This window comes from Hypanus sabinus, chromosome 8, assembly GCF_030144855.1.
Source record: "Hypanus sabinus isolate sHypSab1 chromosome 8, sHypSab1.hap1, whole genome shotgun sequence".
NCBI classification, from domain to species: domain Eukaryota; kingdom Metazoa; phylum Chordata; class Chondrichthyes; order Myliobatiformes; family Dasyatidae; genus Hypanus; species Hypanus sabinus.
Window position 1 is genome coordinate 52,367,336 of NC_082713.1, and position 8,208 is coordinate 52,375,543.

Below are 8,208 nucleotides of genomic sequence, written 5' to 3' on the forward strand. Positions count from 1 at the left end.
GTTTGAACAAAGACTTCACGCCGCGATAGATTCACGTTTGATAGAGCACGGGTCATAAAGTGAGATTTATTGAAAACTGAAATAAATGGAACAGCGTCTCATGATGAGGTACATTAAAGTCAATCATACGTGAAAAGTAAAAGTTGACAGGACTATTCATCGACACAGTGGATGCCGGTGCAGAAAACGAAGAGGAGATTCCTAAGATTAGAAACACAGAACAAACTGTTGTATGATCTCAGCGGGTCAGGCGACATCTATGGGGGAGGGGGTCAAATGTTCTGGTCGAGACTGTCCATCGAGGCCGTCTGACCCCTGAGTTCCTCCAGCAGTTTGCGTTTGTTGCCACAGAGCCGAGCATCTGCAGTCTCCTGTGTCTGATGGAAGCGCTGATCCATGCAGGCTCAGCAGCCCCTCCCACTGCCTGACGGCGAGGGCGGACTTGCGTCGCCCACTTTAAAATTGACTTGGAGGAAGAGCGAGGAGAGTGAGCGCGGGAGAGAGGTGGAAGCACGCGGGACCGGAGAGAGCGTCCCTCCTGTTCCCCGCAATCAGCTCAGCAGGTCCGGCCAGTACCTGCAGCACAGCGGGGGCCGTGCGAGGATGGCTCTGCCGGATAACGCCAGCTCCACCATGGCCAGCGAAGAGGCCCCTTTCCCCGAGATCGTGGAGCTGAACGTGGGCGGGCAGGTGTACATCACCCGCTACTCCACCCTGCTCAGCGTGCCTGACTCCCTGCTGTCGCAGATGTTTGGCCGCAAAAATGGCCTGGGGCTGGCCAGGGACGGCAAGGGGCGCTTCTTCATCGATCGCGACGGCTTTCTCTTCCGCTACATTCTGGATTACATGCGGGACCAACAGCTGGTGCTGCCTGACCACTTTCCGGAGAGGAGCCGGCTGCAGCGGGAAGCCGAGTACTTCGCGCTGCCCGAACTGGTCAAGGCGCTGACCCCCAAACTCAGCAAACAGAACTCCATCAACGACGACGCCTGCCCCAGCGACCCCGAGGACGGTTCCCCCAACACAGACGCTGTGCGCAGCCTGGCTGCGGCCACGGCGACCGCCGGCACTGGCAGCGGCGACAGGAGGATGGGTTTCATTACCATCGGCTATCGGGGCTCGTACACGCTGGGCAGGGACAGCCAGACGGATGCCAAGTTCAGGAGGGTGGCCAGAATCATGGTATGTGGCAAGACGGCGCTGGCAAAGGAGGTGTTCGGGGAGACGCTGAACGAGAGCAGGGACCCGGACCGTCCTCCTGAGCGCTACACATCTCGCTACTACCTCAAGTTTACTTTCCTAGAGCAGGCGTTTGATAAATTGGCCGAAGCTGGCTTCCACATGGTGTCGTGCAACTCGACGGGCACCTGCGCCTTCGCTCACGAGCAGACCGACGACAAGATATGGACCAGCTACACTGAATATGTTTTCTACCGTGAGTGATCTGCCACCACAAACCTCTGCCCACCAAACCCTCAAGTGATTAGACCTAAACCCGACCCACCATCCTTAGAACAGACCCTCTGCTCCTCCAGCTTTCAAACTCCATGTGCCATCCCTGCCTCACCTAGTTTACCACGCTCTCCGATACATTTGGATGGATGAACTTTTCTGAAGTGTTTGTTTTATTTTTAATTTTAGAGACACGACGCTGTTTATTAAACTAGTGCATTTAGTTTTTAATCAAGCACAAAGTTTAGTTGTGTGTGTGCGTGTTTGGATGTGGTGCACACTGGGTGTTGGCACATGTCCCGGTGCCTTCAGCAGCTTAGTTAATCGCGTTTGACGTAAAACAATTGGGGGAAAATGAAGTATTTCCAGTGGCAGAAAAACTGATACGGCGGCGAACGGTAGAGGCATGTAAAATTAACCGATTTTGGAAATTTTCAGGTGGAGGCTATTGAACCTTCATTGCGTTATGAACAGCAAACTGCGTTATGTGCTTCTTTCCAAGAATATTTAAAGGGAAGGTTGATCGAATATGGCGAGACAGTGTTTCTAATTACAGCACGACAATGCCAAATAGTGACTTTAAAATGCCATTTTTTTTTGACAGCGGGGCGTACTAAGTTCCACAAAATGCGGTTTGTATCTTAAACTAAGTGTTTGCCAAATAACGCGTAGCCTTTAAATAAGATAAATGAATTCAAATTTCATAGTGAAATTATTGTTGTTAAAATTTGGATAACACTGCATAAGTTTCTGTTAAGACATTTATGCAGATTTTCCATAAATTAATGTTTCTTATGATATGCGTTATGTGATGTATAAAAATAAAGCTATTTTGTGATTAGAACAAATGCCAAAGTCTTGACATTTTAATTTGTACCTTGATTTAAATATAAGTTATTCTGTTACATGACTTTATAGCCTGCTTTCCATAGCATAAGTTGTATTTGTCAGGTTGAACACCAGGTTGGTGAACACTGAAGGAGCATTCTAAATCTGATGATTTACATATCTTTGATAAAGCAGATATACAACTTCAATACAGTCAATAGAATAGGTATACTACAATCAGCTAATAAATTATGAAGAACAGTATAAGTGCTGTCGTTGTTGTTCTGTTGGCAAGACATTTTCATTTAACATTGATTCACAGAGGCTTCAAGTTCCTGCTGAACAGGTATAAGTATTCAGTGCATAGTGTATATGCAGCTGATAGAAACTACTGTACAGAGTCAGTGATATTCACTGCTTTCAAGGACAGTAGTCACTGCAGTTTATCAAACTTGTCTTTTAAAAGTTCCCTTACAAATAAATCTTTGTAGACAATCTCAATTCTGTTTCTCTGTTGTCAATACTTAATGCACAACTCTTTTGAATATCTGTATTTTCATTTTATGAATGTTTATAATGGGAGTTTATATTAATGCTCTGTCATTTGATGTGCATTGTAGCTCTTAACATAAACATGCATGCACAAATGCACACATGTATAGCCTAAACTCTAGCTTGAATTCAATAAGGATTGGAAAATGGATTTGAACATATTCAGGTACCATTCTTCAGAAGCAGAAGGGGCCACTTGGCCCATCATCGCTCTACTTGCTAGTAGATTTTCCGCCAATCTTAAGGATAGTTCGAAGGGGTTTTCTGTATAACATTTTTAATAAATAGTCAAATGGAAATTAAAATCTGAGATAATTACAGAGAATAACAACAAAATTTATAGAGAGGGAAACAATGTTAGAGGTCTTCACAGTAAATATTCTCATACTGAATTGTGATTTCACTGTGGTGGACAGCTAAAATAGAGTACAAAGGGACCTTATTGGATTTATTATTCCATATTTATTTAATTTTAGAAAGTTATAAATGTCCCTTTTCATCTTTCAAAGAGCATTTTGCATGAAGGTGCAAGTTGTGAATCAATTGGTAGCACCATTGATTGTTTTAGGAAGTGGTGTGTTCATGCGGTGCTCCATCAACTTGAACACAAAATCCAAGCTGATACTTTTAGTATTTGGAGAGGGCTGCAGTGCTGAACTTGGACTCGAGGCTGAGGCCTCCTCCTCAAGAATTTTTGTTTAATGCATACTATTTTGAAGAAGCTTAATAACAGGAAATCAGACTATTTGGGTAATATCTCAGTGTTGAGGGAAAGTGGGTATCTATTGTGCAGTGCAATTATAACCACAATTCTGAAATACTTAGTTTGCTGTAAATAGGTTTTGGGTGAGCTGAATTCATGAAAGATACTTTATGAAGATAATTTTTAAAAATAAATGTTCATTATCCTGGTCATAACCTGTAAACAGCAATGCACTCTTTCTAGTGGGTGGAGTGATAATGATAAAGATGGGCAGTTAAACATAAGCTTGGAAATGCTAAGTACATTAATGTATTACTGGATCTATTTCTAGTGTTAATGCAATTTAATAGGATGCTTGAGGCATTCTGGCATCCTGCAGAAGAAACATTGCAATTTTCTAACAACAAATATGAGTTTCTTCACAATCACTGCTATAAAAATGTAGTCAACTGGTCTATTCCATACTTCTTTATTAACTGAGAGTTCGCCCTTAAGGATTGCCTTCATAGATGTTGCATGGTCTGGGAAGCCAAAATTACCTGTAAAAATAGTAACATGTTGCTTACACATTCTCCTTGCTGTGCTTCAGCAGTTACTAACTATATAAGTGTTCTGTCAGAGCTTCCTTTCGTAGTGAAACATTATAAAGAATTCTGTTTAACTCCTTCCTTTATTATATTTTAATAGTAAAACCTGTGATATTAATGGCTAGCTAATAGATATTTTTAAGACTGAAAATGTCACAGAACTTTGTGTTAGAGAAATATCGTTGAATCAAAAATTTCTCCAGAAATTGGACAATCCATCTCACTCTCACAGAAGACCTTGTGTGGGAAGCTGTTTTGACATTTCTAATTAAGTTTCAATCTGGAAAGCTTGCAGTGATTACAACTGGTGGACTTAATGTTGTTTGTCTCTATTGCCTTTTCTGCTTGTGTTGTCCCTTGATGTTAACAGTACTAACTTCCTCTTGTGTTTTTGTTGGCTCTGAAGTGGTTGATGAAGTCAATGTGGGAATTGTAGATGGTTTCACAATTTAATTTGGTATTACGTACCCCATAACTGGGTGTCTGACCAGCAGAGAAAGAAGAATCTGTTGGAGTCTGGTGGTACCAAACTAAAGGTGTTTATTAGTAAACTACACAATACAATATCAAAAATGCAAATATACATATAAAATAAGTTAGCAGTAATAAACCTAAAAGTGTAGGAATAATAATAATCAATAATAAACAAGCCCTATCCATGTCTAGGGGTAACTGAGTTGTCATAGGAAAGTAGAGTTCAGTTCATAAATGCTGAAGTAGTTATGGTTGTTGTATTGAAATCATTGGAGAGAGCGAGAGCGAGTGAGATGTAACAGCAACAGCTGCGGCAGGCAAACCTTTTGTGGCTTTCTTAATCCGTCGTATCATTGTGATCATTCAGTTATGACCCCTCTGTTCTTCAGCTAGACCATTCTTCTGTGGTGGACTCGTCACTCTGGCATGAGTGGACACACACACAAGTCCCCACCAGCCCTGCCGTAACACTGTGAGCTTTACTGACCAATCTCCTGATTCGGTCTCCAAAGCCCCCACCTTTCTGTGGGTTCCCAACACTCAGACAGTGTCCACTGGTGTATCTGAAGAGTGTCTCTCCAGACCTGTCTTTTATTTCCACTCACGGGGTCTCAGCTATCCATCAACTCTGAATGACCGTGTCCATCAAATCAGGCCACTCCTGCTATCTCCTGAGGAATGTTAATGAGCAAAGTAAAGTCCTTGTAGTGGAAGGTAAATAATCCAGGAAGAGTTAAAATACAGTAAATCAACAGTTTCTCTCCCCCCCTTATCTGTAGCAGATGTTCTTGCCTGTGTTTCATCTCTCTCTCATGAGCAGCATAGCAACAGCAATAGTTCGTAGTTCTCAGGAGGGGGGGGTTGAGAATGGTTAACTCTGCACCCCATTGACCATCAGGTCTGTTCATCACTCATAACAGTGGTGAGTGGGTAGGCAGTCTGGTGGTCCTTTGGCTGCTTCTGCTGGGCTTCTGTATGCTCCCATTATTTGGATAAAAGATGCTTAATACCACCACAAAAGCAACTTGACTTTGAGCAGTCATTCATCAGTTTCCCAGGAGTCCATAAGGAAGTTGCATCCCCTCAAGGAGGTCTTGAGCACACAAATGAATCTGTCACTGGTAAAATCTTGCAATGAGACCTCACAGTTGGTGTTTTTGGGAATTTGATATTGAACCAATGAGCAACTTGACCTGATCAATTTAACCAATTGAATCTTACTAGTCATTGTAGGTATATCAGACTGGGAAAGGAAACTTGTTGTTCCAGTAAGTGATTTTGTGTGAAATTTGGGTGATCTTTGCAAAGACCTATTGGTAATATTTTTCCAGAAACTTGAGCTTCCTGCAGTATGTGTCCAGGTCTCAGAAGGATATAGGGCTTTGTGTCAGGTGTAGGGTATGGAACTTAAATGCACTTTTTCCTCAAATAACCCAAGTTGACAGTGCATTGTAGTGAATTTCATCATCAATGTCTACTTTTGTTAGATATGGGAAATAGTTCACACTTTCCAGACTTAATTTTTGGAAGGCTGTATGATGTACCTTAGCAGTTTAGCAAAAGACCTTTGTTTGCAGGATATTGAGTGTAATGTTCACCCTCTTGTGTACATTAATGATGGTTCAGATGATTAACCTCTCAGTGTGAACAAATTCAGAATCAGGTTTATTATCACTGGCATGTGACGTGAAATTACTTAACTTAGCAGCAGCAGTACAATGCAATACATAATATAGAAGAAAAAACCCAAAATAAAATAAGTAACTCAATTACAGTATACATATATCGAATAGATTTTAAATTGTACAAAAAAAGAAATACTATACTGTGTATTATAAAATGAAGTTGTGTCCAAGGGTTCAATGTCCATTCAGGAATCGAATGGCAGAGGGGAAGAAGCTGTTTCTGTATCACTGACTTCAGGCTTCTGTACCTCTTACCTGATGGTAACAGTAAGAAAAGGGCATGCCCTGGGTGCTGGAGATCCGTAATAATGGTTGCTGCCTTTCTGAAACGTGGCTCCTTGAAGATGTCCTGGTTACTTTGTAGGCTGGTGCTCAAGATGGAGCCGACTAAATTTACAACCCTCTGCAGCTTCTTTCAATCCTGTGCAGTAGCACACCCCCACCCCCCCTCATACCAGACAATGATGCAGCCTGTCAGAATGCTCTCTACAGCACATGTATAGAAGTTTTTGAGTGTATTTGTTGGCATACCAAATCTCTTCAAGCGCCTAATGAAGATTAGCCGCTGTCTTGCCTTCTATATAACTGCATCAATATCTTGGGACAAGGTTAGATCCTCAGAGATTTTGATACCCAGGAACTTGAAAGTGCTCACACTCTCCACTTCTGATCCCTCTATAGGGATTGGTATGTGTTCCTTTGTCTTCCCCTTCCAGAAGTCCACAATCAGCTCTTTTGTCTTACTGATGTTGAGCGCCAGGTTGTTGCTGCGACACCACTCCACTAGTTGGCATTGTCTGCAAACTGCATCTTCACTGATTTAGTTCTAGAGTGTAATTGTCTTTGGATGAAGGGTTTAACATTAGTTTTAATGATCAGTATTATTTCTTGTGGAAATTTATTCAGGATGTAAGGAGGATTGAGGGAAGTTGTTCCATTCTTCAGGATCAAGCCCTACATTGCTCCCCAGAATTCAATTGTCACATTATATGTAAAAAAAAAGAGTTAACGATTTTAACTGCATTAATCAGCTCATGGGAGAGTTGGAGCTTAAGGAGGAAAATTTGACAACTTGGCCTGTCAACTGAGGGATACTTGTGTGAAATGCATATCTTGTTAGTTTGCCTTTGCAATTTAAAATCAGTCTATTTTATTCACTGAAAATTCAAGACACTTGAGTCAGGTACATCAAAGTGAATCAAAATTAACATTTTGAACTGAGGACTCAGACCTGGAAAACAGTGAAAACTAATTAATTTTGAGCTTCAGAGAGCATATAGGGAAGGATGAAGGGAATGCATCATATGAGTGGTAATTGAATGTAATATCATTTCATAAAATTATAAAAATTGAAGGGAGTGTTATGAAACAAAATATTTCAATGATCATTTCATAGATTTAGTATGTTTCTAGGCAGGAGTCTTTGTAATATTTCAGGATCATGTGATATGCTACTGATTCAGTCAGATTTTTAAAAAATCTTAGTGTTACAGTTCGAGAGGAATTGTTTACCATGCATTTTTCAGGCATGTCAATTAAGATTTAAGCCATTAATGTAGTAAAAATGTCCAAGTGCTTGAAATAGAGTTGAGGACCACAACAAGGGTGCTGACTAGGGTTGAAGAAAGCAATGGCAATAAATAAGGGACCAAAGTCTGGATGGCTTAGAGTTAGAAAGTGTAATTGTATGTGACCTGCGAGCTCTTTTTTTTCTTCTTACATGGAGGGCTGTAGAAAATTCCTGACCAACGGACTCAGGTGGATATGGATGGTGAAGGACATAAGGAAATGTTGACATGCTATAGGAAAGTTGAGAATACAAACAATGCCTGCATGGGAAGTGTAGGCATTGAAACAAAACCTGGAACTGTATAATTAAACGTGGATCATGAACAAACTACTATCTTGTGTAGATTTCACTTTAGGG

At 41.3% G+C, this 8,208-nt stretch overlaps 1 protein-coding gene across 1 annotated transcript; it reads left to right on the forward strand.

Moving 5' to 3' along the window:
* The first annotated feature begins 452 nt into the window (after positions 1 to 452).
* Positions 453 to 2,447, forward strand: LOC132398142 (BTB/POZ domain-containing protein KCTD8-like). The gene has a single exon (XM_059977171.1). It carries the CDS (start codon positions 604 to 606, stop codon positions 1,441 to 1,443), a length of 840 nt encoding a protein of 279 aa, XP_059833154.1. The 5' UTR covers positions 453 to 603; the 3' UTR covers positions 1,444 to 2,447.
* Positions 2,448 to 8,208: the final 5,761 nt, after the last annotated feature.